At 36.0% G+C, this 27217-nt stretch overlaps 1 protein-coding gene across 5 annotated transcripts in view; it reads right to left on the bottom strand.

The window, feature by feature from the left end:
- GULP1 (GULP PTB domain containing engulfment adaptor 1) overlaps window positions 1–27217 on the bottom strand; it is a gene marked incomplete at both ends in the record, with an annotated part of 101950 nt that overhangs the window by 12326 nt on the left and 62407 nt on the right. For 3 of the 5 annotated variants that reach the window (XM_080689114.1, XM_080689113.1, XM_080689112.1), the window contains 3 exons: window positions 70–208; window positions 16085–16177; window positions 16850–16966. In XM_080689114.1, coding sequence (XP_080545240.1) covers window positions 70–208; window positions 16085–16177; window positions 16850–16966 — 349 coding nt within the window. Of the gene's footprint in view, window positions 1–69; window positions 209–2932; window positions 3158–16084; window positions 16178–16849; window positions 16967–22031; window positions 22170–27217 lie in introns of all 5 variants that reach the window. The other 2 variants (XM_080689110.1, XM_080689111.1) reach the window with 2 other exon arrangements.

Below are 27217 nucleotides of genomic sequence, written 5' to 3' on the forward strand. Positions count from 1 at the left end.
TCCTACAAAGTGTTAAACATTTAAAATGCACCCAAATATAGAAAAAAAATCTTGATTTCAATCTCTTACTAATCTCTGAAGATCTACTAGGTACTGGAGGAGGTTGTGTGCCATTGCGAGTAGGTACCGAAGACTGGTGTGATATTGGAGAAAATGGAATCATATCAAAGATGTCAGTGGAGGGTGACTTGGGTGTCACACTACCTGCCTGCAATAAAAGTCATATGAATTAGGGTAACATTTCACATAGACACCCACATTATAATGCTTGATTTTTATATGCATATACAACATACATAAATTACCATAAATTCCATTGCATCATATAAACTTACCATTTTGTAGATTAAATACTGACAATTTCACATGGTTCCAACTGTTATGCCAAATTATCTTTTAAAAGAAAGTAACAGAATATTTCTACAAAACCTTTCTCAAAAATGATGGCAAAACAAGGTGATAATACTATTCTAGATGGATCACATGATATTTTATATTTTTGTATATCTAGAAATAATTTCCATTTGTTCTAGAAAATTAGAAACATGTTAAAAGCTCTATCTAAAGACATAATTTCAGTAATACACATACATGAGATTATAATTTTTAAACAGAAATAATAGAATATAAGTGATCTACCTTCTTAATTATAATCATTGAAACATAATTAATATATTTTTACATTCATAAAAGAACAATATATTTTAGTTTGCATTTATAAGGACACAGAAAACCAATAGATACTCATTGCAGGATATTTCATTCTTATAAAATTTTATCATATTTTCTATAAAGAAAAATAAATTAAGAATCTCCATGTAGCAACAAAATGACTAAATTATCAGATACAATATGAGTCAGGGCTGAAATATAGGAAAACAAACATGAAAACTGTAAATTTTAGTCAAGAAGTGATGTAAAGATTGGACAAACATCGATTTGTCAAATGGAGAATATCAGGAATAAAAGAAAGATAATTTCTTTCTGGGGAGGAATAGAAGAAAAAAATTCTTTTCACCTAAGACCATGGACAGAGATCATTCAAATTGGTTATATTTGAAGACAGTTTTCAAAAAACGTTCATTTTCCTGATTCACAAATGCTACTGGTGATGAAAATATTTGTGACTCATTATATATAAAGTAATAAATTTGTTTTCCCATTAAAATGATTATAAATGCATTTTCATGCAAAAAATGTCATTTCCTTTCTTCAACAATTTACAATTTCTCTCATCCTTTTCCTCTTATCTAATGATCCATCCCTCTGATCTCCCTGGTTTCCATATATTTCCTTCTTCTTAAAATGTGAAAATATTCAAATAATACCTGTCATTCAAAATAGAACAAACCAACAAAAAACATATTCACTCTGGCTCTTTTTCCTTTTCTTTCCTTTCCCTCTCTCACTCCCTTTCTTGCTTCCCTTCTTCCCTCTCTCCATCCTTCCCCTTCTCCTCTCCTCTCCTCTTTCTCTTTTTCTCTTTCTCTCATTCTTGTGATGGGGATTGAACCTAGAAGCAGTCTACCTCTGAGCTACGCCCCTAGCCCTATTTTATTTTATTTAATTTTTTTAGAAAGAGGGTCTCACTAAGTTGCTGAGGTTGGCTTTGAACCTGAGATTTCTCCATCTCGGCCTCCCAAGTACTCTGATCACAGGCATGTGCCACCACATCTGGCTTCATCTTTCTTTCTTGTCCCTTCAAAACTAAGCTCCTTGAAAGACACACCAGCTTTATGGCCTTAGTTTTATTTCATTCATCCTTAATGCAGATCAATCTAGACTATGTTACATTTTTTCCTCTTTTAAAAAATAATGTTGAGAGCCGGGCGTGGTGGCGCACGCTTGTAATCCCCACGCTTGGGAGGCTGAGACAGGAGGATCGCACGGGTTCGAAGCCAGCCTCAGCTGCTTAGTGAGGCTCTCAGCAACTTAGTGAGACCCTGTTTCCAAATAAAATATAAAAAAGGTCTGGGAGTATAGCCTGGAGTAGAAAGCCACTGGGTTCCACCCCCAGTACCACAAAAAAAAAAAAAAGTTGAGCCAAGCATGGTGGCATACACTTGTAATCCCAGCATTTGGGAGGCTGAGACAGGAGGATCCAGGTTCATGAACAGCCTCAGCTACATAGTGAGGCCCTTTGCAATTCTGTGAGTCCCTGTTTCTAAATACTTAAAAAAAAAAAAAAAAAAAGGCAAGGGATTTGTTGTTTGGAGGTAGAATGCCCAGTACTGCAAAAAAAAAAAAAAAAAAAAAAAAAAAAAAAAAAAGACAAGAAAAGAAAAGAAAAAAAGTAATGTTATGGTGCAACATAACTATGTAACATAGTGAGATGCAAAGTAATATCTTTATATATGTACATATCACTTGGTGAATTTCCCAACTCTTCCCTCTGTGTACATGTTAATGAGATTGATAGTGTTATCTTCATATTGAGACATAACATGATTTGAACCGTTTACTTCAAGTTTCCTTTTCTCCTTCCCCCTTTACTCCATTCTATTGATCTCTATTCTCTTTCATCTGAAATCCCTTTTGTTTCTTATTTTCTCTGTACCTTCCACATAAGAGTAAAAACAAGTCAAGCGACCCTTGACTTGCTGATACTGTCTTATCTCACTTAGCATAATGTATTAAAATTACTTTTACCCATATTACTAATGACCTCATTTCCCCAATATTATATCTGAGGGGTCCTCCAGGCACTATAAGTACTTGTCCTACCTATTTTATCTTTCTGGATTTCTGTACTATCATCACTCTCTACTGGAAACTCTACTATCATGGAACTAAAGGAAACAAAAATGGCACACAGAGGCTCCGGGTCCCATCACATTAACTGAAGACATACCCGACTACCATATTATACTAAGGAAAGCTTCTGCAAGAATTAAGGAGGATAATAAAAAGAATTTTGTGCTTTACAAATTACATGAGGTCTTGGAATGCTGCTCTCACTGACTGGCTTGTGAAGGCCACTTTTAGAAGGCGATGGTATTAACAGTCCCAGTGACATTCTGGATGCAGGCGAGTTGACAGGAGTGACAGAAATGGAAGACATGTTTAGACAGGAAGATGAGCCATCACTACTATGCCAGAAAGAGGATGAGCATCTCTGAAGCCCATGTGGCTCATGGGCAGACATTCTGTGCAGCAGCTGCAAAGGGCGGACAGAAAGAGAGATATACTAAGGAGAAGAAAGAAGGCATGGAGGAAGGGAAGAGGACTAGTGAAAATGCATTTGTAAAAAAGGATGTTTTGTGAGAATAAGATGCTTCAACCATAACTTTATTAAAATTAAAGCATGTAGTTAAAGTGGACTTTCCTGTTGTTATAGCCCTTAGATTCTCAGTTGCTTAATTATGTTTTCATTAAAATATTACATGTTTAGATATTTAGTATATAATATTGCATTCATTAAGACTTGATAGGAAGACAGCAAAGAGGCAAATGAGGGAAGCCTGAGTTAAGTATGGAGAAGGCCCCTGTGTCATGAGATGGGAAGGAGGAACATCATCAGTCATCAGTCAAAAGGCAGGAATGAACGCTTGTAAACAACATTACAGCTTTGCAGAATTTCCATAACAGGCTACAATATACATTTAAAATCCAATTCTCAAAGCATTCCTTTTAAATACTACTAATGCAATAGTTACATGTCTTTGTTATGATAGACACATGGGAATTAAGGTTACAAATTCTTTGTGACTTATTCCTTTATAAGCTAGAAAGCAGAACCAGAATTCAAAACATTCATCTCAGATGGCTTCCCTTATAAGGGGACATTCCAAGTGGTCAGACTCATCGGAGATAGGAAGAGAGAGTTGTCAAGAACCTCAAATAAATTAGAGTGATAATAAATAAGAAGCAAGTCATTCACTACACTGGGTCTGCTTCTCAGTCTGGGCAGCTTTTGGGGACTTTACAGTGGTCAATTAAAACAACAAGCCAAATAAATGTCATAATTATGCCTTTATTCACTTAGGGCAATAGTGTAAGCAAGGGGCAAGAAAGAAGTTGCCCGTTCCATCAATGCTCCATTTTTCCCTAGAAATGACCGTGGACAAAGGTCAGAGGTATGGGGGGACATTGCCTCATTGTTGAGGAGGGGTGGGGGGCACAAGGGTCCAGAGAGGGAAAAGGGAAAGGCCCAGAGGAGAGAAGTCCTGAATACTGAGTCATAAGGGGGAAATGTGTCCCAGGGGTCTCAGGATGAGGCAATCTGGGCAGAAGCGCTGAAGAGCAGCTTCAGCCAATGGCCTAAAGGAGCCTCTGAGGAACCAGAGAGCATGGCTGCCAGGGCGTCTCAGTGCTCAGCTCAGCCCAGCTCAGCCTCTCCAAACCAAGCTCCACATCTCATTTCCCCTAAGGCTTGCCTGGCAGCCTTGGTAATTTCCTTTAATTGGGCAGAAAGAGCATGCAGAGAGTTAGGGTCTGCTGCTGGCTCTGCAGCTAGGAGTCACACTTCAAAATCACATTAATGGGGCTTTGAGGCAGCCAACAAAAATTTAACTTTTGATAAACCTCACTGAAAAAGTTAGTCAACTAAATTAGAGTTAAAAGGACCAAATGGGTTGAGGGATGTTCTTTACCTAGGAGACACTTCTTTACACATTTCTGTAAGCCGAGGGAAAAGAGAAACAGGGTATATGAGATATCTGAGTTGAGGGCAGGTTTCCCTGTGGCAGTTTCATTTCTGATGGTCTCAGATGTTCCAGATCACTCTATTGATATGCACATACAGTTACATAATCACTGGCTTCCCTCTTCATCTCCCTGGTGATAACTCTCCATCTATCTAGATACTTAATGATAGTACAGACATATAATTTTAGAGATTTATTTTTTATCTATATAGTTTATTGACTGATTTGGTCATTTGTGGCCACCTTTTACTTATTTGTAGATTTCAATTTTAAGCTCCTTGTGTTCAAAATTTTGTTTCTCTAAAATGTCTTACATAACTTAGAATATTATGTATATAATAAATTCTCGATGTATATAAAAGAGTACTATGTATATAATAGTCTGTCAATAAATATTTTGTCTAATTTAATGTAAAATTATTTATTTATTTATTTATTTATTTATTTATTTATTTATTTATTTGGTGGTACTGGGACTCCTGGAAACCCTTCTACCTCTGGGCTACACTCCCAGGCACCTATTTTTTTATGTTTCTTTTTTTGGAAACAGGGTCTCTTAAGCCAGTGAGGCTGGCTTGGAACCTGCGTGATCCTCCTGTCTCTGCCTCCCAAGCGCAGGGATTACAAGCGTGTGCCACCATGCCCGGCACTATATATAAAATTATTTAGCTAAAAGTATAACTTGGTATGAGTGTTTCTATTAAGATAAAGCATAAGATAGTAAATAGAAATGTTATTTATTTATTTTGATAATGAGGCTTGAACCCAGTGATGTTCTACCTCTGAGTTACATTTTTACCCCTTTTTATTTTGAAACAGGGTATTAAGTTACCATATGCTGGCTTTGAACCTGTGATCCTCCTGTCTCAGCCTCCCAAATAATGGGATTACAGGTGTGTACCACTATACCTGGCTTGAAGCTGATCCTTTTTTAAGACTAAAAAATATATTAATAAACTTTCAAAAATACTATTTAGGAATGTTCATTTTTTAAAAATTACATACATAATTTATAGTGATTCATATATGAACTATAAATCTTACTATCAAGTAAAATTACAATGTACCTATAAAAATTCTAAAATAAAGCATGCATTTCTTAGATGAAAACCAACTTGATCTTTTGGGGAATACTCAGTCAGTAGTTTGGCAGATGGCTAGAAACAATAATTTGGACTGTCCTGCAAAATCACATGGCATCACTGATTACACCTTGGTGCTCATAATTCCAAGTGCCCTGATCTTCAGGAACACGTACATAATCTAAATAATTATACTCAGAGGAATTCTTTGCACAACAATTACATGGTAATTATGCAAAAGTGGTTAGGTTATTAAGGTATAGTAATAGTGAATGTCCATAGTTAATATTTATTGTTGCCATAGTTTTGTGATTCTTTCTTCAGTAAGTAGTATGCTGGTGTGCTTAGGCCATGGTACAGCTTTTCACAAGTGTAACAGCAAGGTCAAATGCTACAACAGTGCTGGGTGTGGTGGCACACACCTGCAACCCCAGCACTTGGCAGGCTGAGGCAGGCTGATAGCAGGTTTGTGGCTAGCCTCAGCAACTTAGTGAGATCCTGTTTTTTTTTTTTTTTTTTTTTTTTAAGAACAATAAAATAGGGCTGGGTGGTATAGTTCAGATGTAGAACACCCCTGGATTCAATCCCCAATACCATCCTCCTGCACCCACACACACACATAGAGATGATATAACAGTGTTTTAATACTATCACTAAATACTAAATACATTTAAACCAAAACAGAACTGCGCTAAAAGTTCTAGCTGGGCGTGGTGGCGCACCCTTGTAATCCCCGCGCTTGGGAGGCGGAGACAGGAGGATCGCGCAGGTTCGAAGCTAGCCGCACTGGCTTAAGAGACCCTGTTTCCAAATAAAAATATTTAAAAAAAATAGCTCTGGGAGTGTAGCCCGGAGGTAGAAGAGCTTCCAGGAACCCCAGTACCAACACCAAAAAAAAAAAAAAAAAAAGTTAGAGTTCTGTGGTAATGATGATGAAATTTTATTTTGTGCTATTAACGGTTTCTTTTTTATATATAAAACAAATTTCCAGATTAAAGTAGTTATTGAAGTAGCAGATATTTAAAATCCTAATTAAGATTAAATTTAAAAAGTAAGTCCCTTTAAATTTATTTTTTTCCTTTTAATGCTTTATTTTGGAAATTTCAGACTGAAATATAGGGAACGTGCCTTTCTGTGAATCCATCATAGAGGTCCATGGATCAGTGATCCTGGTCGTCTGCAGGACTCTGGCAGCTTTCAGCTTTAGACTTTGGATATATGCAGACAAAACCCTGGTTTTCTAAGTACATAGCCTATTGTGAGTTTATGTGCATTCCCACCCTTGAAAAAGTACTTGTAAACAGTGTAAGTTATGAGCATTATTTCATAGAGTGGTTGGTGTAAAATTGTATTTAATTTAATTTTTTATTTTTAATATAATATTTGGTGCATTATACTATCACATCATAATGTAGATCATGTTAATAGTGATATACAAGTACACAGTTATAATTATTTAATTAATTTATTTATGTATGAATATGTATGGATTTGTGGTACTAGCAATAGAACCCAGAGGCATTCTATCTCTCAGCTATACTTCCAGCCCCCACTCCTTTTTGGAATAGGGTCTTGCTACATAGTTGAGTAAAATGCTGAGGCTGGTTATGAACCTGCCATCCTCCTGTTTCAGCCTCCAAGACTGGGATTATAGGAATGTGCTACCTCTTTCAGCTCTAGATTTATAACTTAAATAGGAATGTTTAAATTAATTATTTTGCCGGATGTGGTAGCGCATGCTTGTAATCCTAGTACTTGGGAGGCTGAGACAGGAAGGTTGCAGTTTCAAAGCCAGCCTCAGCAGCTTAGTGAGGCTCTCAGCAACTTAGAGAGATATTGGTTTCAAATAAAATATAAAATAGGTCTGGAGGTGTAGCTCAGTGGTAGAAGGCCCCTGGGTTCCATTCCTGGTACCACACACAAAAAAATTGTAGTTAAGAAGATTACAAAGAGTTCTGAAGGTTGGACAAGAGAATGGAAGCATAAACTGTTCTAGCAAATCATTCTAGGCTAACATGCTGATTGATATTTCTCAAGTTCATTTGTATGGCATATTTTCAGCATCATTATAAAGAAATGTATTGGTACACTGGAATTGTAAGAGATGGGAAGATTCACGGTGGTACACTCACATATGCACATAGCATTACTTGGTCTGTTTCCATCCCCAGACTTCCTGCTTCACTCACTCTCCCAACCCCCTCGCTTCTCTGTTGGATCAGTCTCCACTTCTTGAAGTCCCTTTTCCTGTTTATCTTCTCTCTACCTTCCACATGTGAGATAAAACATGCCTCCCTTGACTTTCTGGTCTGGCTGACTGCAGGATATACTTCAGTTACATCCACAAATATTATTTCTTAAATACACTTTTTTTTTTTGGTGGTGGTGGTACTGGGTTTCCTGGAAGCCCTTCCACCTCCGGGCTACACTCCCAGACCTATTTTATACTTTTTTTATTTTTGGAAACAGGGTCTCTTAAGCCAGCGTGGCTGGCTTCAAACATGTGCGATCCTCCTGTCTCCGCCTCCCAAGTGCAGGGATTACAAGCGTGCACCACCACGCCCGGCTTAAATACACTTTTAATGAAGGAATCACTTCCACTGACACATACAAATGTGAGAATGCCAATGCCAATCTCAGTATCCTGTATGGAGAAGGGGGAGTGCGGAAGAGCTGGGGAAGCCCACAATGTGCTGTGTGCCTGTGTGCCACTATCACTGCATTGTGATGTGAGGCTATAATGCACCAAGAAAAGTATAAAAAGGAAGTGATTTTTGTAAAAGGAAAGTAAAAAATTCTCTAATTTAGAACTTAGAGCACCACAAATTCTTTTTTTTTTCAGGTTTATATATCCACACGTGGCTTATATTCTGTCTTAGCTTTTCTCCTCCTCCTCCTCCTCCTCCTCCTTCTCCTCCTCCTCCTCCTCCTTTTTCTTCTTCTTTTTTTTTTTTTTTTTTTTGGTGGTACTGGGGTTCCTGGAAACCCTTCTACCTCTGGGCTACACTCCCAGACCTAGTTTATATTTTTATTTGGAAACAGGGTTTCTTAAGCCAGCCTGGCTGGCTTTGAACCTGCATAATCTTCCTGTTTCTGCCTCCCAAGCGCGGGGATTACAAGCGTGCGCCACCACTCCTGGCTCTCTTTCTTAGTTTTAAGAACTATTATCTTATAATTCTTACAAAAGTGTCACAAGTTAAATGGATCTGGCTATCAACAAATCACAGAGAAATGTGAATCAAGAACAGGCTAAATGACTTGACCAGGTTCTCCTCATCTGCATTGGAATGGAAACATATTGACTTCCTATTAGAAGGGGCTTCTTTCAAATCATCTTTCATGCGACTAACAATTATGGAAGTGAAGTTGTGGACTGATAATTATTTCTTTGTGGGCACCAAATGTTTCCGTACCGGTGTTCATGTTTAAAATTTATGTCTGTGTTTAAGATTCCCATTTGGCTTGTTGTGTAATTGAGAGTTTTCGCAATCTGTTCTTGCCCATTCTGACTTGGAGAGTAGTTTAGAAAGAACCAGAGAAAAATAAATAAGCAGGTTTGTTTACCCGCAGTGAAATGCACATTTTAGATTGTAATTGTCTTATCAAGTCTAATCAGTGGCTGCACAGTTAATTATGAAAAGGTAAAATTTTATCTAATACTAGCTTTAATTGAAAGAGAGACGTTTATTTTACTCAGCAAAAGAAAGCCCAATACTCCTCAGAACTACAATTTTATTCAGTTAACTTCCTGGCAATAGATTGATTTGGTTAAAAGCTTCTAGACACAGAAAAGTTAAATGTAGGTACTAAAAAATAAGAGTTAACAGATACAATTTGACTCAACTTGCTATGCCCACATCTTATAATGGAACAGTCTTCTGGAGGTGTTCATGAGCCTAGCAGAGCAGAAGAAACCTCTTTTCTAATAGAACTACACGGCCACACTGCCATGTGAATGTAATAATGGAAATCAGATTGTTCCTAGATAATTAAGACCAAATGGTAGAAAACCCAACCTCTAATCTATTGCCAAACCACTAGAACACAGCAAAAAGCAAACAGCACAGTCAAGTAACGGAAATTTCTCAGTGTATCTAAGTGATCCTTTAAAATAAGGACCTAATTCCTAAAGCCAGTGAAAGAGTTCTACGATCTCAGTGTAATACAGAGATCTCTATTATGAGTACTATCAAAGGCTATTTCATTTTCCAGAAAACGAACCCAAGGCTGAACCAGCTGAGCAGTACTTAGGAGACGTAAGCATTCCTGCTTGACTGGTCAGTTATGAAGAATCATCTGTTTTGGGGGTTCCCCAGAACACACTGATGGCTCATTGAGAATCTGATGCCAAATTTATTGTAAACACTAAGCCCCCCGTTACAATTTTAGTGCACAGGATGGGATTCGTAATTCAGTACTTTAATTAATATGAAGGTTGCTACCTCTAATCTTTTTATTTTTATGGTGCTGGGGATTGAACCCAGGGACATAATTGCTGAGAACTTCAGCAGTTTTGGAACACTATATTCTTGTCTTCTGAACTCAAAACAAACAAAACCTACAAAGTCTCATTCCCAGAGTTCTGAACCCAAAAGACATTTACTTTTCTTGCCACGGGGACACTCTGTGAGGTGCTCTATGTTCTGGTTGTGTGTCCTATAAAAGTAATATTCAAATTTCATAAAAAATAACAGATGTAGAACATTTCTAACTCAACAGAAATTTACTTTACAACACATTCAGGGCAAGCTATTAAACACTAGATGCTTATACTCCAAATTTATATTTTAATTATGTTTTTCATTGTTATTCACATTTACTTTGGAAAACTTGAATCATTTCAAAAGTGAATATTTATAAGCATGGCAACATTTCAAAATAAATAACTGTAGCTAACTTAAATTTGTTTCTTGTTTTAAATATCAGAAACCATGGAGCTTAAGCGATGTGAAATAAATATAGCTATACTTATTTTGTTTTATTATTGGTGCATTGTAGTCATACATCCTAATTGGGGTACAAGATGGTAGAGGCATATATGCACACATCACTCATTTAGCCCTTACCCAATTTCCACTCCATTCTCTCTCTCCTCCTTCCTTCTCATGTTTGGCTTAATATATTTAACTGATTGATGTTAATATATTTATGAATGTACAACATGTACATTAGGGAATTTCCATCTTTCCCCCCTCAGCCCCTTCATTTAGGTCACCTTATTTGCTCATCTATGGTTTCTCCTTTTTCATGTACAGTTCCTCCTATGACCTGTTTTCTCTTTAGCTTCTGCCTAATTCATGCATGTCTATATTCATAGCTACACAATTCACCACTGACAAACTATAGAACCAGCCAAGATGTCCATCAACAGATGAATGGATTACAAATCTATGGGATATATACATAATGGAATTTTACTCGGTCATAGAGTAAACAACATTATGTAATTTTCAGGGAAATGCATGGAAATGGAGAACATTATGCTAAGTAAGATTAATCAGTCACAAAAAGTTAAAAAAATTGGTTTTAGTTTATTTCATAGACACACAACTAATATAAGAAAGGAGACCACCACATACCCATTCCATGTCTCTTTCCAAAAGAATTACAGTTAGAATACTATAGTGATACTTGTATACTCATGGTTATAGTAGTACAGTTCCCAATATCCAAATAATGGAACCAACCAAGGTGTCCATTAACAGATGAATGGCTAAGCCGGGCATGGTGGTGCACACTTGTCATCCCAGCATTCCAGAGGCTGAGACCAAGGATTGCGGTTTGTGGGCAGCCTCAGCTACTACTTAGTGAGGCCCTCCGCAACTTAGTGAGACCCTGTTTCAAAATAAAGAATAAAAAATAGGGCAGGATGTGTAGCTCGGAGGTCAAATGCCTCTGGGTTCCATCCCCAGCCCCCCCTCCCCCCCGGAAAAAAAACAACAACAGATGAATGGTTAAAGAAAATGTAGCTCATATGCACAGTGGAGTTTTACTCAGCCATAAAAAAACAAAAAACATATATTTGGCAGGAAAATGAACAGAACTAGCGAAAACTGCTGAGATGAACCAGTATCAGAAAGTCAAGGGTCCTATGTTTTCTCTCACACAGCACTTGGTGAGTTTTCACCCAGCTCCCTCCCCACTCCTCCTTCCCCATATAGCATATTGGGATTGGCATGGGTATTCTCACACATGCACATAATGTCAGTAAAAGTGTTTACTACATTAATTGTCCCCTTCCCTTCCTAAAACCAACGTTCTTATCTTGCCAGTTTCTCCTTGCCAGTTATCCTTCCTAGTTTCTGCATATTATAGAAAACATTTGACTCCTCATTCTCTGTGAATGGCTGATTTCTTTTAACAATGTTCTCCAGGTCCATCCATTTTCTTGCAAATGATATGACTTTGTTCTTTTTTTATTGCTAAGTCGAATTCCACTGTGTGTATATACCATATTTTTAATCCATTCATGTGTTGATGGACACCTGGGTTGGTTCCATAATTTGGCTATTATAAATTATGCTGCTATATATATATGTATATGCATGTATTACTATAATATTCTGATTGCAATCCCTTTGGAAAGATACCCAGGATTGGTATAGCTAGATCTAGATCATGTGGTGGATTCATTCTTAGTTTTCTGAGGAATCTTCACACTGATCTCCATTGAGGCTGTACCAATTTGCAATACCAAACACAGTGTAAAAGAGTTCGTACTTCTCCACATCCTCACTAGCATTTATTGTTGTTTGGCTTCTTGATGATTATCATTCTAACTTAGGCTAGATGAACCTCAGCATAGTTTTTATTTGTATATCCCTGATTGCTATATGATGTTGAACATTTTTATGTATATATTGGATATCTGTATTTCTTTTTTTGTAAAGTGTCTATTTAGTTCGATTGCCCATTTCTTGATTGGGCTATTGCTTTTACAGTGTTATGGCTTTTAAGTACTTGGTATATTAGTCCTTTATCAGAGAAATAGTTGGCAAACATCTTATCCCAATCTGTAGGCTCTTACTTTAGACTCTTAATGGTTTCCTTTGATAAACAGAGAAGTTTTGGTTTAATTCTATCCCATTTGTTAATTCTTATTTCAGTTTTCTTAGGTTTGGAGGTCTAATTGAAGAAACCAACCATTCAAAATAATAACAAACCAATAAAACTCCTAGGAATAAATTTAGCCAAGGAACTAAAAGACCTTTACAACAAAAATTGTAAAACACTAAAGGAAGAAATTTAAGATTTTAGAAGATGGAAAGATTTTCTGTGCTTTTGAATAGGCAAAATAAATATTACCCAAATGGGCGTGCTACCAAAAGTGATCTATAGAGTCAGTGCAATACCTATCAAAATACCAATGTCATTCTTCACAGACCTAGAGAAATCAGTCCTAAATTTCATATGGAAGAACAAAAGACCCAGAATACCCAAAGCAATTCTCAGCTTTACATTATACTACAGAAAGTTGGGTGTTGTAACACATATTTGTAATCCCAGTTCTTGTGGGGCTTGGACAGGAGGATCACAGGTTTGTGGCCAGTCTCATCAACTTAATGAGGCCATTTGCAACATGGTGAGACACTGTTTCCAAATAAAAAAAATAAAAATAGGTCTCAGGGTATAGCTAAGAGGTAGCATGCCAAGACCACCAAAAATCTCACAAAAACAAACAACACCCTAAGGTACATGATGTACATTTATAAGCATATCAAATCAATCACTAAGCCAAACATGAGAAGGAGGGAGGGGGGAGTGAATGGGGTTGGAATTGGGGAAGGACTAGATGAGTGATGTGTGCATGTATGCCTTTACCCCGTTAAAATGTACAGCTACGCTGCATCAATATAAAATTAAAAACAACAAAAACAAATATAGACAATATATAAATATAAATAAAGAGCTATAGAATACATATATAGAGAGATACAGATATATAAACAATGAAACAGAATAGAAGATACAGAAAAAAAAACTCACACATTTTAAAGCACATTGATTTTCAGCAAAGGTGCCAAACACATATGAACATATCAACATAATTTTTCAACAAATGGTGTTGGCAAATCTGGTTATCCATTGATAGAAAAATAGAATTAAATCTTTGTCACCCTATACAAGAGTCAACTCAAGATGAATCAAAGACCTGGAAATTAGACCAGAGTCTGTAAAATGTGACTTAGAGAAATTATTTCTGTTTTGATTTAACCTGTTAGCTGTAGTCTTTGAAAGATTTCATTCAGATAGATTCAGATTAAGATAAAGATGTCTAAACTAAGTATTAAATGATCTAACTTTATAAGACCCAATTCATTTTAAAGAATGTCTATTTTTATGTTTTTATGAAATTAACTCTACAAATGAGAATTTATTTTTCTATATTTTCATTGGTGCACTGTAATTATGCATCATCTTGAGATATAGAATAATAGGAATATACATGTACACAACACTTGGTGCACATTCCCCCTAGATACCACACTATCCCCTCCCCTTCCCATACACGTCATTGAGACTGGCACTGTTAATTTCATATATGTACATAGCATTATTTAAACTGTCACCTTCTCTGTATCTCTATCTTCCCTAAAATTCCCCCCTCTAATGCTATCCTTTCTTCCTTCCCTAAACTTCCTTCTTCACTCTATTGGAGTCCCTGCTCCTCTATCTGAGGTGTCTTTGGTTTCTTAATTTCTATCTAGCTTACACATTTGTGAGAAAAGATACAACTATTTGTTTTCTGAGACTGTTAGTCACACTTACCATAATATTCTCACATTCCATCCATTTTCCTGCAAATGAGATAATTTTGTTCCTCTTTATGGCTGAGTAAAATTCTAGTGTCTGTATATACCATAGTTTTGAACAAGTAAGACTATTCACAGTCTTTGTTTCATTCACCTACAACTTTCATGCCTATGATATATAATGGCTATCTCAACCAGATAACCAGAGTAACTAAATCAAGTATCTTTTCTCCACTCTTCCTGCGTCTTACTGTTCCCGAAACCAACTTGGTCAGCAGACAAGACAACCAGTGCAAGACAACCAGTGCATATTTTCTACTCCATCTCCCACCCGCCTTCTTCAGTTACCCCAGTGCACGCCTAGGGCAATGTCCAAGTTGAAGATTCAGGAAAAATCAGGAAGAGGGAAGTAGTTTTATTAACATGCTGTAAACCACTTTGATCCTCCCAAATCTCACCCTCAACATAATATCCTTAGTGTCTCTTCCTCAATGGCAACACGTCTATTTTACACCTTTTTCAACGCAAAGGTTGAACCAAAGCATATGTGATAAATTCTAGAAAAGACTGTGCGCACGCGTGCGTGAGTGTGTGTGTGTGTGAGTGAGTGTGTGTGTGTGTGTGTGTGTGTGTGTGTGCATGTGCATGTGAGTGTTTTACTGGGGATTGAATCCATGAATATTCTCAGCTCTACTTTATTATTTTGAAATGGGGTATTCACTAAGTTTCTGAGGGCCTCCCTAATTTGTTGAGGCTGGTCTCAAACATGCAAATCTCCTGTCTCAGCTTCCCAAGTACTGGGATTATAAGCATTTGCCACTAAGCTGATCCAAAAAGAATATTCTTAAGATTCCTTTAAAAAGTAACCTTTATTATGTTTATCTTTATATTCTTAGTTTCTTAGTTGATAGAGAGCATTAATAGTACAGGTTATTCAAAGAGAAATAAAGAAACCTTGTTTTAAGCACATTTTGCCTATAAAAATATCATTTTCAATTCAACCACCGTACAAAATTCCTTTTGCCAAAAATCACATAATAATGAAATTATACATGGTATCGGGAAAAGGATTTCGAAACTGCGACAAGTCAGAAATAAATAACTTTACTACAAAAACTTGAGTGTTGTCTGTAGAGGCAACTCAATACTTATTTTAGTGTCTGAAATAAAATCGCATCATTTCCAATGGGAGCAATGGCTGTGCAATATCAGACACCGTCTTCCATCTTGTTATCAGCCCATTAACTAGAATTAAAATCAATGCTCCTGGGGCTGAACTTCATTATAGCATGGGTCATTAAATCTAACCTCAGTAAACAGTAATCAATAGAAATGAAAGAAAGTATATGCTACAAGGAGAAAAATAATATGAAAATTTAAGAGCAAAATGAGGGTTGAATTATTCTTAAAAACACAAGGGGAAGAACATCATGAAAAACAACTCTTGTTTGAACTACATAGGTAGTTTTAATTCTGAAATTAAGCTTTTTATCAGGCTTTATCTCTATCTTTGCTTCTAAATTACTAATCACAAAGTATTATTTGAGCTGTTGTCATAAAATTCTCTTTCTAAAGAAAATATGTATATTTTCAATATACTTACTGGAGATGTTGATACTTGAGTTACTCTTAACTGATTTTCCAAATCCTGTACTTTATTTTTAAGTTCCATATTTTCTGTTTCTAAGTCTTGGATCTAAAAAGCAAATAATTATTGAATAACTGTCAGAATTTTTTTCTTGGAAAATATTGGCTATCATATTGGCTACATTAACAAGTTACATTTTATACTTGCATAAAAATTTTATATGCTCTTTTATGCATAGGGATGAAAATTACTTGATAAAACAGGGAGGAATAGAGGATTCTAGGTCACTGGAAAGATCTGCTAAATTTAAAATATATCTTATGCATACGCAACTTTTATGTTCCTACTGTGTCATCTCTGTGTTTCTTGTTGCTCTGTGCAATCTATACCCATAATCTTGGAGCACAACCACAAGACAGTGAAACTTGTCTGTGATGACTTGGAGAGTGGAGAAAGGGTGTAATTTAATTACAAAGGAATCTGATCTGCATGGGAAACCACTTACCCAGCATCTGCTGCTTCTGCTGCTCTGATCCCCATGAGAAGCATCAGGAAGTGAAGCAAAGTCACATGAGAACACTAAGTTCTTGTGGGAATTCAATATAAAATAGTTAAAAAACTGTGCAGGGGATCAGGAATGAAAAATTATAGGGACACAGTGACAGCAGTTCCAATCAGTGTGGGGAAATTTAATGGCAGGCCTTCTAAATTTGTTTGATATGCAAGCTTCCCTGCACTTACATCAGATGCAATGTGAACCAACAAACTGAGTTTACTCACTCTTTTCTGTAATCCTGCAATCTGTTTTCTTGTTTCAACGTCTTTTCCTCCAGATTCTAGAAATTTTCTGTATGCCAGGTCAAATGCTTGGCCAATTGTTAAAGTGATCTCTTCAGCCTTTATAAAACGTCAAACAACAAAAAAAGATTTGCATTTAATAATAATAACATCAAACTGTTCTTTGAATCAAGTACAGACATTTACATGGAAAGGAGTAGATATATAGGAAATGAGCGAAATAGTCTATGCTGAAATAGTTCAATACCTACCCAGGCAAGACACTAAAGAAAGAAATGTCACTCATGGAAAGCTACTGAGCTTAGAAGCAATGGCTTTATTTCCAACTTTTCATCTCTTTCATTGTTGCATATTTTCCTACTTGTTTTCTTCCCTTTCTCAGATATTTAGAGTCTATTAAACGAAAGGGCAGGGCCAAAGACAGTTTCTCTTGTTGGTTTGTGGCTTATTTTCTTTTCCAAGAGAGAAGTGTTTGTTAAACATGGGCAGGTAACCTGAATGAGGCTGACTGGGTGGTGTCTTGGAAAACTCGAGGTACGCCCTCTATAAATGGAGCAACTGCTGCTGGGTCCCAGCTATTTGTTGCCTGGCAGAACTGAGCAGTCCCGGCCTACAATGGTCAGATCTCAAATATGCAACATGAGGTCAGAATCCTGAAATTTGATGGAACTCCCCACTTTAAGTGATGAAAAACAGATCGTGTTTTTGTAAAATAATGTGGATCGAACAAAATATATTTCTCTTTTGAATTTAGTCTGTTAAATAATTTAAAATCTCCGAAACATCAACTAGAAACAACCCCAAATAGCCAAGGCCTACCGGCTCATTCCTTTTCCATCCATACCTCCACTGATTTTATGGTATTTTTGCATATACACTAAAAATAGTTACTACTTCATTCACATTATAAAGGAGCTAAATTGATTTAATGCATGGCAGACATGTCATATTTAATAAGACTAATTCCTTTAACATCTTAATGACAGAAAATAGTAGTGACATTAAATACTGAAAAGATGCAATTCTAATACTTTGTGAAATACTACCATCAAGCTAAAAAAATAATTTTCTTGAGTGTGTGTGTGTGTGTGTGTGTGTGTGTGTGTGTGTTGTATTGGGATTGAAATTAGAGGCATTCTACCTCCAAGCTATGTTCCCAGCCCTTTTTAATCTATTTATTTATTTATTTATTTATTTATTTATTTTATTTATTTATTTTTTGATGGTACTGGGGTTCCTAGAAACCCTTCTACCTCCGGGCTACACTCCAAGACCGATTTTGTATTTTTATTTGGAAACAGGGTCTCTTAAGCCAGCGAGGCTGGCTCCGAACCTGCGCGATCCTCCTGTTTCCACCTCCCAAGCGCGAGGATTACAAGCATGCTTCACCATGCTCGGCTTTTATTTTAATTTTTATTGGTGCACTGTAGTCATACATCTTAATGGGTACGAGATGGTAGAGGCACACATGCACACATCATTCATTTAGCCCTTCCCCAATTCCCAGCCTTATTCCCTTCTCCTCCCTCATCATGTTTGGCTTAGTGATAGATTTGTTTGTGACTGTACATCATGCACATTAGGGAGTTTCCCTCTCCCCCCTTCCCATCCCCCTCAGTTAGGGCACCTTTATTTGCTCATCTATGGTTTCTTCTTCTTTGTCTAGAGTTTCTCCTATGACCTTTTTATTCTCCCTAGCCTCCCAAATGCAGGGATTACAAGCATGCGCCACCATGCCCCGCTTTCTCATGCACGTTTTACAGATACCTTCTCCTAGTCTAAGCTGGTCATACCCTTAACAAGAAATTTTACAGAAGAAAATGCTTCTTGTGTAATACTGGGGATAGAACGTAGGGGGATTCTGCCACTAAGCTATACTACCACCATTTTATTTTATTAATTTATTATTATTTTCAAAAAGAGTCTCACTAAGTTATAACCTTGTCCTGTCCTGGAACCTGGGATCCTAACAGGTGTGTGCCACCATGCCTAGCTGAAAAATAATATTTTTTTGTTTTTTGTTCATTTTTGCGGTATTGGGGATGGAACCCAGAGACATTCTACCACTGAGTTACACCCCCAGCCCTATTTTTATTCTTTATTTTGAAACAGGGTCTAACTGAGTTGAAAGGGCCTAAGTAGCTAAGGTTGTCCGCGAACCCGAATCCTCCTGTCTCAGCTTCCCAAATGCTGGGATTACACGTGTTACAACACCACACAAAGAAAAAATGTTTTTGATAATGCACTCTTTGTCATTTTTTCTATTTATGAATCTGTGATTGGGTGTCAAGTCTAAGACACTTTATGTAGCCTTATATCTTGAAATTATCCCGTTTTCTTTAAATGCTTTATAATTGTAAATTATACAAATCCATGAGGCCTTTTCAGTTAATTTTTGTGTAAGAGCTGATGTTTAGAGTGAGGTGCATTTCCTGCACGTTCAGGTCCAATTGCACAAGTGTTTTCCCCAACTACATTATGATATGGTTTAAAATCAGTAGAGCATAGTTTGGGGCGTTTATTTCTATTTACTCTGCTCTATTGACCTGTCTATATTTCTGCCAAAATGACCTTACTAAAGGTCTATAAGATGACTTGATACAGGGTATTGCTTCCACTTTATTGTCCTTTTTTGAAATTTTTCTAGCACTTTTACTTTGTCTTTCCATATAAATTTCAGGACAATCATGTGTATATCTGCAAAAAAAAAAAAAACAAAACAAAAAACTCTGGCTATAATTTTTACAGGAATCGTGTTAAACTTGCACTGGATAGATTGGATAGATTGACATATGTACTGCATTGAGTCTTTCAGTCTGTGAACAGTGTGTCTTTTGGTTTCTTTATATATATCACCACTGTATATATGCCCTGTACCAGTTCTATATCTTAAATAGTTTTATACCAACATGTTTTATTTTTAAGCAAAAATTAAGTTTTTATATGAGAACCAAGGACTTCTTTCTTTTTTTTCTTTTTTTTTTTTTTTTTTTTTGGTGGTACTGGGGTTTCTGGAAACTCTTCTACCTCCGGGCTACACTCCCAGACCTATTTTTATTTTATTTTTTATTTTATTTATTTTATTTTATATTTTTGTGGGCCTGGGGATAGAACCCAGGGGCATTCTACCTCCGAGCTACACCCCCTGCCCTATTTTTTATTCTTTATTTTGAAACCGGGTCTCACTGAGTTGCAGAGGGCCTCACTAAGTAGCTGAGGCTGTCCGCGAACTGCGATCCTCCAGGTCTCAGCCTCCCGAATGCTGGGATTACAAGCGTGTGCCACCACGCCCGGCTTATTTTTATATTTTTATTTGGAAACAGGGTCTCTTAAGCCAGCGTGGCTGGCTTCAAACCTGTGAGATCCTCCTGTCTCCGCCTCTCAAGTGCGGGGATTACAAGTGTGCGCCACCACGCCCCGCGAGAACCAAGGACTATATTTTAAAGGAGCTCTTGATTTTTATGCATACTAATTATTGTGAATCACCACTCTAAATTTCAGTACATTATTTTCTTCAGGATAAAATAAAGGTTATATGTTATGTACAAATAGAACAGCAAGTGGAAAAACTAATTATAGAAAATTATAATTAGAAATAAACAGGATCTACACTATTAAAACAATATAACTCTACGGGGCTTCTCGCAAGCTTATATTTTATGGACATCTAACAAATTTGAATGAGCATCACAAAAAGAGAAAACAACATAAACCTATAAGAAGTCTGATATTTATAATGAATCATAAATATAACCTTTTTAGAAGACCCCAAGAAAGTTTATTTTTATATGTATGGCATAAAAGAAGAACACAAGTTAATTGTTTGGTGCAAGTGGTTAAAGGCTACATATTTCATACATAGAAAGTGTTCAACAAATATCAACTTTAATCTCAATCACATAGAAAACATATCTGCACACAATCATGATTAGGAAGTGTTTGAAATATGCAAATACAATGCATTCATTGAATACGGTAAAGTCTGAAAACAATTTGAACTTTATACAAAATTCCTTTTTGTGTGCACAATACTGTCTTACATGAATAAGCATATTTTTGAGATGAGATTTTCCATAATGGTCACTCAATTCTGAAAAGATATTACGATGTCAATAATAATTTACCACACTAGCTTGCCTTTTGAAGCACTGAAATTTAAAAGATACAGGAAATAAGTTGCTTCTGATACATTTTCAACATGGTCTTTTCCTTAAGGAAAAAGTTATTGATCATCTATGTTCACCTGATGTGGAAATTATGTATAAAATAAAAATATACTTGAACAGAAGAAGCTCACATTCTGAAACCAGATTACTAAATTACACAATAGTGATAACATTAGTAATCTGCTTTTTTGGGAGCAAGAAAAAAATAGCCCATAGATGAATAAATTCCCATTTCCTTTCTAAACTAATAATGTTGTTGAGGTCAGATGTTCTTCCTTTGCTAAAGCCATCAATGGCTGCCATGTGTATTCAGAACCCATGTCTTGTTTTATAACAGGAACTTGGACTAGGTTATGGTTAGAATTAGTTTATGTTGTAAGAAAGACACAGGGTTTTCTGTAAGATTCCAGATGATTAAAGAATTGTTGCATGACTTCACTGTAGAATTTCTTAACTGCTCTTATTCATTAAGAACTTTATATTAAATTTAAAAACACACACGATACTATTACTTGTCATTATACTAAATTTTCAGAATAATAAACACCAAGAACCAAATTTTCAAAGCATTGGAGAATTTTGTAAGGAGCCATTCAAATTTGATTTCTCAGAGCTTAGACTATTCATTTTCATCATAATTCCAAGAATGAAACAATACTTTTGCTCATCATTACTCTTCATATTGTGTTCATATCAGTACATAACTTTAAGATTAAAATTTGAAATCAATTAAATGATTATAAGAGATATAAATGCATAACATAAGCAGGCATCATGTTCTAACAAAAGAAATGTGCATGCAAGCTCTTGTTCATGAACATAAGAATTCAGTTAAGGATGAAATCCTGAAGCATATTCTCATGACAGGATGAATCTATTAGTATAGTTAAGTACTTGCAGGCCTTCGTCACTTCCAAATACTTTACTAATGCTGGAAACAAGACAATTCCTGGCTTGTGAAATAGAACAAACCACCCTAAAACATCTGGCATACTTACACACTTTTCGCTGTCAAACACATAGCACAAATGTTTATTTGACTCAGAATCTTTGCATATGAAAGTGAATATCCTCTTGTCAGTTTTATCATCTGCACAAAATGATATTCTGTGAAGCTGGCAATTGTGCCGTACTTCCTGTGAACACAGATAGAAAAAATGGCATTTTCCCCATTTTCTGAAACATCAGTTTGTGTTAATAATATGTAACTTATGACTTTAAAAGTGTAACCATCATTTGTCAAGCTTAATTTTATAATTGCATACACCCGAAACAAACAAATAAGAACTGGAGAAGGACCTCCTAACTCATATTAAACTCGGGTATTCATTTCAGTAGTACTCAGAAAAATATAAGCATAATATAAAGGATCAGAGACTCACACACTTTCAGGGCTAAAAAGTTTGATGCCATACAGTTTAAACACTGCAAATTTATAAAAGAGAACATTAAGGCTGAATGAGATTAAGATAATCCCCAAAGACAATGAAATTAGCATAATTTTAACCCAAATTCTTTTCATATTATGTCATTACTGCTACTTTGCAATTTGGAACACAGCATCATCTGGACAAAATTTCACCTGAGCCATATTACCACTTCATCCCCAGTCTTCTTGTTAAATTTTTATTTTACGTATCATTATAGTTACTCATACAAGCTTGAACTTTTCTTGTCATAGGTCATTCTTGTAACTTATGTACTCTGCCTCCCAGAGCAGTCTCCATATGACTGAATCAACCCTGCTAAAACAGTAGACAGATAAATACTGACCCACACGTGCGAATGTGTACACACGTACATATGCACACAAACATACACACGTGCGCACACACGACATGTATGTAAATATTAAATGATAAAATAAAACTCTTTCAAAATATCAGGTATACTGAATTAAAATGAAAATATTTGTCGAAATAAATATGAAGTTTTAAATTTAGTATTGCTCAGTGAACAAATCAAGTGTTTGATCCTACTTATATTTCTATAGTCATCAATATTATTTACTCATTCACCATGACTGTCTGAAAAATGTTGGAGACACAACTTTTTATGATGCAACTGAAACAAATAATAAAAAAATTTCTTTTCCTTTGTCGCTCTAAATATCCTTTCTCAAAATTTACTTTTTTTTTTTTGGTGGTACTTGGGGTGGAACCCAGGGGCTTTTCTACCTCTGGATTATACTTTAGACCTATTTTATAATTTATTTGAAAACAGGGTCTCAGTAAGTTGCTGAGAGCCTCACTAAGTAGCTGAGGCTGGCTTCGAACCTGTGCAATCCTCCTGTCTTAGCCTCCCAAGCACTGGGATTACAAGCGTGTGCTACCATGCCCAGCAAAATGTATTTTAACATCAGGAATATCAATCAGGAGCTCAGGTGCCCATATTATTAAGTGGGTGTTGTAAAAGATTAGAAATGGGAGTTACTATCATATCAGCCAAGGAAGACTAATATATATTAATATATATTATATATTATAATATATAATATACATCAATATATGATATATAATATATATACATATATATATATATATCCTTATATATTTTTTGTGGGTCTGGATATGGAATCCAGAGGCATTTGACCTCCAAGCTACACCTCCTGTCCTAATTTTTATTCTTTATTTTGAAATAGGGTCTCACTAAGTTGTAGAGGGCCTCACTAAGTAACTGAGGCTGTCCACGAACCTCTGGTCTCAGCCTCCCAAATGCTGGGATTACAAGCGTGCAACACCACGCCTGGCAAGAGAGTATAATTTTAAGTGATTCTAGTAATGTTTGTCTCATGGTGGTTTCAGACAACCTGTACTACAATGCCTGGTGTGAATGCTATAATCATTTTCCTTATCTTCATACCAGCTGAGACAAAAATTCAGAGATTTTGGTCAACAAAATGAATACCACTGATGTAGTAAAGATTCTTACTTTCCAAGATCAGAATTTGACAGGTCTGTTTGCTAAGATTTGATCTATCATTCTGATTTGCATTACTTCCTATCAAACTTAGAGTGATAGATACAGGAACTTTAGATGAAGAAGGAGATTCTATAGATGAGCAAATAAGGCGACCTAACTGAGGGGATGGGAGGGGGAAAGAGGGAAACTCTATAAAGCACATGATGTACTTAAACATATCAAAGGTCAATCACTAAACCAAGCATGGGAAGGAGGGGGGAGAATGGGGTGAGGATTGGGTAAGGGCTAACTGGGTGATGTGTGCATGTCTGTCTCCACTATTTTTATCCCATTAAGATGTATGACTACAATGCACAAATTAAATAAATAAATAAAAAGATAGACAAATAAATGCAAAAATAATTTTTATAGCAATACATTTCCCCCATATATAAACAAAATACTAAGCCATCAAAAAGTTGCTCGTCAAGCATGAAAATTAAAATAAGGATGTATGTTGTAAACTCTAAGCCATATTGGTATTACTAGATAGCTTGATATATCCATTTCAAAAGTAGAGAGGTTTGGGAGGCTGAGATGGGAGGATTGTGGTTCACAGCTAGCCTCAGCTACTTAGTGAGGCCCTTTGCAACTCTCAGTGAGACCGTTTCAAAACAGAGAATAAAATATAGGGCTGGGGGTGTGGCTAGGAAGTAGAATGCACCTGGCTTCAATTCCTAGTATAAAAAAATAGGAACTGAGGATGGAAAGAAAGCTCAGTGTATATAGGCTTTTCTTTTGCAGAAAATAAAATAAATAATAATAGCAGCTGAGATTTAATGTGGGGTACATCACTTATTTATTGGGGTATATTAATTACATAGGCTTTAATGAGAACATCTTCCCTTTCCAGTGATGAGTGTTTAGATAGACAATTACCATAATTGTCTGAGACGGTTTTCTCTATTTTGTCTGACAGTCCAGTTCTTTTTCTTATTAATATTTATTTTATTTTAATACCAGTATCATCAATCAAACAATAGCCCTCAGCCACACTATAGCTTCCAAATGCTGACAGCAGGTCTATTTCACTTTAATAATTCACATATCACATTAATGACACAAAACCAAAATAACTATTGCTGTATTACAATACGAAAAAAAGGATTTCTTTCAACATAACGAGTATGATTTTTTCTATTGATAGACAAAATCAAGAGTACATGAAAACACTCAATTTACATAAGTGGTGGTGAGATCTCTATACTCTTTCATTAACTCACTAATGAATGTAAACAGAGGAAGCCTTCACTTATAAACAGTTTGGAATCACCCTAGCATTTGTTTAGATTAGTGAAGATTCCCTCTGCAAAAGAAGACTAAGGAACTGAAAGGTTTAATTTCACTATTTTTGAGGGTATTTGTTTTTGGATGTTGTCCTGATAAATTTTTATGGATATTAAATGTACTAATTTTTAATGAAATGGGATAAAAAGATGAGAAAACAACAAACCACAGTATCCTTTGATACTAAGAACATTTTATTAGAGTTAGGACAAAAAATTAATAAGCATTTTTATTTAAAGTTTATCTAATTCATCTATACCACGTGCTTCCAACATCACATAATCTTCATCTTGATGACAAATATTAAAAGCAGAAAGGGAGAAAAACACAAAAAGAAAGACATAGAAGGTAGCCATGATGGAGACTGTGCTGGCATTTGACTTCAGCCCCAAGTGGGAAAGAACAAGATTTGACTCTCTATAAAGTCCATGCTAGATTAGTAATGTAATATAATATATAATTTAAAATCTTCTTTATCTATCTATCTATCTATCTATATACCTATACTTAACTGTAAATAAATAAATTTATACTTATACCCAAAATGAAATGAAGGACAGGTTTTTATTTTTCCTGGTTCTTTGATGTCTCTCTGGAACAGTGGTTCCTAAATGCATGTACGTGAATAAGCTATACCAGGATCGCCTTAAAAGAGCTTAAAAACACACACACGTAAAACATTTTTTCTGTACTTTTGATACTGAAGCCAGATTCAAGAAATCAGCACCTGACAAGTTTCAAATATTCACATAAATAAAATTAGTGTCAAGGCTAGAGGGGCACACCTGTAACCCCAGTACTTGGAGGATAATAAAAGGATCAGCAATTGAGCAAGGCCCTCAGCAACTTAGTTAGACCCTGTTTCCAAATAAAAAATTAAATGAGGCTGGGGTGTAGCTCAGAAATTGAATGATCTCCATGTTCAAATCACAGCAACAACAAACACCACACACACACACACACACACACACACACACACACATCCACTTCAAAACAGCTATAGAATCTGTATGGTTGAGAAGACAACTTTCAACACAAATGTGGCCGACAAATGACCTATTCTTTGCCACCATATGCTTATTTAATTTCAAAACGGAAATACAGGAAGAGGATTATTTTTTCTTTTTGATTGCATGTAAGACTACACTTGGGCTGTTATACTTTTGGTTGTACCATCCCTCTGTAGTTTACTAATTCTTCATTCTACTGTCTTTCTTATTTATTTATTTATTTATTTATTTATTTATTTATTTATTTATTTGTAGGGGTACTGGGGATTGAACCCAGGAATATTCTACCACTGAGCTACAACCCTGGCTCTTTTCTTTCTTTCTTTCTTTCTTTTTTTTTTTTTTACTTTAAAGCAGGGTTTTGCTAAGTTGCTGAAGGTTTTACTAAGTTTTTTAGGCTGGCCTCGAACCTGTGATCCTCTTGTCTTAGCCTCCCAACTACTGATGTGCACCACCTCAACTGGGGTGCAACTGTCCTTTCTGTAGCTACCATTGTTTGAAAGAATCTTTCAGACAGCCCAGCTCTTCAAGAGATAAAGCCTCACTTTTGTCTACTTGATGCCGAACACACTCTATATATTTCATTGTGTTCAAATCACCCCTCCATTATTCCTCTACCACTTCCTTTTCCATTTTCATTATCTCAGCAACAGTTATTTTGGGATAGCCATAACTTAAGCCTCCAATTCTCTGTTATTTAGTAGAGAGGGTAGATAATAGGAGGATATTAGTCTGTTAAGATTTCTTAAATTTGTGCCTTGAATAGCTTGAAGGAATGCCATTGTTCCTCACTGTGGAATTGAACAAGAATTGCTGTGGGTGTATCCATAACTAGTCCAGTTTTCCTAAACTGATTACACATGCACAATTTCCACATTCAGACATTAAGACTCTGTAGTCTCAGATGGGGCCTCATAACGCACTTC

The sequence above is a fragment of the Muscardinus avellanarius genome, assembly GCF_963383645.1.
Source record: "Muscardinus avellanarius genome assembly, chromosome: 2".
Taxonomy (NCBI): domain Eukaryota; kingdom Metazoa; phylum Chordata; class Mammalia; order Rodentia; family Gliridae; genus Muscardinus; species Muscardinus avellanarius.